Source organism: Fulmarus glacialis, unplaced genomic scaffold, assembly GCF_000690835.1.
Source record: "Fulmarus glacialis isolate BGI_N327 unplaced genomic scaffold, ASM69083v1 scaffold16949, whole genome shotgun sequence".
NCBI classification, from domain to species: domain Eukaryota; kingdom Metazoa; phylum Chordata; class Aves; order Procellariiformes; family Procellariidae; genus Fulmarus; species Fulmarus glacialis.
In genome coordinates, this window is record NW_009234113.1 from 4587 (window position 1) to 7244 (window position 2658).

The window sequence follows — 2658 nt, forward strand, 5'->3', positions numbered from 1 at the left end:
AAGCAGAATTAATTTAAATTTTTAACCTTCTCAAAGCAAAATTTGTATCTGAGTCTCTTCTTCATTCCAGTCAAGTACTTATTATTGCCATTATATCCCTCAGAGGGAAAAATCTTTCCAGTGCCTGCCTTTCTGTTCCAATTCCTCCCTGAGTCCCCATCCCTGTGAAGGTCGCTAAAAGTAGGAACTTCCATTCTTTTGTAGCAGATAAATGTTATCTGTCTGACAGTCCCTTCTTCAAGTAGCAGACATGTTTCCTCTGATTTTTCAGTATCTTAGTGAGCTGCCTTTTCTCTGAGACATGCTTTGTCTTAATAATTGCCCTATTTTTGGAATCAAAAAACCCGTGCATTATTATTCTCACTGAGCTACTGAAAGAAAATCGTTTGAGGGAACACACTAATTAAAAATCTATTAAATATTAATAAGCTCCAGTTACCTTCTCTATTACGCAAAGAGTGCTATCATGCTGCTGCAAGATCAGGGTTTGAAGCCACTGCTATGGGATACTGACTATTTTAGAAGTATGTTATCAACAAAAAGGAATGCTGGAGGTCAAACTTACCCAGTTTTGGCGAAGTTAGTCCAGTACGTCATAACTACTGCACTGAGCATGACATCATTCTTGGAAAAGTTGCAGTTGAACAGTTCTGTGGGACCAATCATAGGAATCCCAAACACGTAAGGGACTTCATCACCATGAGCTGAATCAGCCCAGCTGGGTTTCATTTCACTTTGGCAATGGTGATAAAATGCATAGAAATATGTTGGAGATCCATATTGAGCATGCAGGTCAGCAGTAGCAACAGCTGGAGCAACCCACTGGTGGTCTGTAAAAAGAGCAACCAGGGTTTTCCGTCTTGTTTCAGGGTTTTCTTTGTCTGCCCAGTCGGTGTACATGAATTTAATGGTTTCTCGCAGTGTATCTTTCCCTTCTGGATAACCATATAGATTGTCCACAAAATTGGAGACGGAAAAGTCAAAATCATTGGGGGAAACACCATCTTCATTGTCTACAATACCGTCCACAAATTTTAAACCTTCCCCTTGATTCACGCCCAGCATTATATCATAGTTAAGGAATTCCCCTTGCTCCATGAGAATCTGAGGGTCATCTGGAATCACGTCTCCATCTATCACAGGCCCAAAGGCAATGTGGTAGGTTGCTGGAGTGATGGTTTGTTGAATGAGTTCTTTGTAATTCTTATTCCGAAGACATTCAACCAAATCAGTGGTATCCAGCATGTCGCAACCCACTTTATCTGCCAATATCCGAGTGTACTTGGCAGGCTGGTAGTTCACTGCCCAGCTGGACAGGGCTGTTCCACTCTGTATGATTGCCTTTTGGAACAAACCTGCAGGTGCAAATTGTTTAAATGCAAATCCAATTATATATTTAAAAAAAAAAAAAAAAAAAAGAAAATTAAAAGCAGCTTTCACTAAGCAAAGAAAGCTTTGATTATACAATAACTAAAGGATGCATACACCTAAATTTCAATTCAATTTCCATAGATTCTACTCACTGCTCCCTTTTTATAGTATCTCTAATAGGCTACTAATTAAAATCTCTCTTGTTCTTGATGGTCACACACATAAAGCATGAAGGTTTCAGGTTACTGTTTCAAGAACAAAACTCATGCTTGTACTGCAGTTTTCTTGCATCTTTAATGGAAATCCCCTGGCTTTAGCACAGTGGTAGTCCTGTAAAAATTTCTTTAAAGGAGTGGCAGCTACAAGCAATCATATCCTCTTTGCCATGTAAATGACTCTTATAAATGCACTCTTCAGTAGTTTAAAGGTCAACGGAAAATTACACACTCTCATTTCCTTCACAGAAGCCATGCATCATATAATTTGAAAAAATCTGCTCTGCTAAAATCAATTTAATAGGCTTGACTCTTCTACTCTGACATCATTTTTTCTTACCATTTTAATTTTGTGTGTGTGTGTGTGAGTTAACACTGCCTATATGTTGAATGAAAATATATTTACATTTTTTGGAAAAGAGTATGACGAGATTCAATAGTTCTTTCTGGTTGTTTTATATGTACTAATATAAAAAGACACGAAAGACCCAGTCTGAAGAGCTTCTTTATGTCACCAAAGCACTGAAAAGCAACTGGAGCTTACAGGTGAATCTGCCCCATTTGGTTTTTCCTGATAAGATCACTAAAATGGCCTATTTTATACTTAAGCTAAAATGCCTGGGCCTCTTCTGCACGTGGTTTCTACTGTCAAGCTCTTGAAATGTCAAAGACAGCAACAGCTACAAAAACATTTAAAGACCTTGAAGCATTTATGGGAAAAACTAACTGTGGTCGATATACCTTTGTGAGGATTACTTACTTCACACACTACAAAATTTCAATTATGTGATTAGTTAAGTTTTTCATGGTTCCATCTGCTTGATTTTGGCATAGCTTATTCAACAGTTATTCACTGCGCCCTATTTGTGTCAACAGACTAAATTGTCAAGCATAATTCTATGTATTTCCAAATAGGATGTGTTTACCAGCAGCCCTGCTACAATTGCTTGCTAAGGCTTAGCCTTCTGTCATAGATTTCTGTCTTTTTTAATGTGATTGAAGTAGCACGGACTTATAAATATAATAGATATTTTGGTCTTGTCCTCTTTTATAAATTCTTTGTAGATTTGGT

General features: G+C 37.6%; 1 protein-coding gene across 1 annotated transcript in view; it reads right to left on the reverse strand.

Moving 5' to 3' along the window:
- Positions 1–561: 561 nt before the first annotated feature.
- LOC104082431 (neuroligin-4, X-linked) overlaps positions 562–2658 on the reverse strand; it is a gene marked incomplete at its 5' end in the record, with an annotated part of 2868 nt that continues 771 nt past the window's right edge. Inside the window, one exon of the mRNA XM_009585558.1 lies at positions 562–1355. Coding sequence (XP_009583853.1) covers positions 562–1355 — 794 coding nt within the window. The remainder of the gene's footprint in view (positions 1356–2658) is intronic.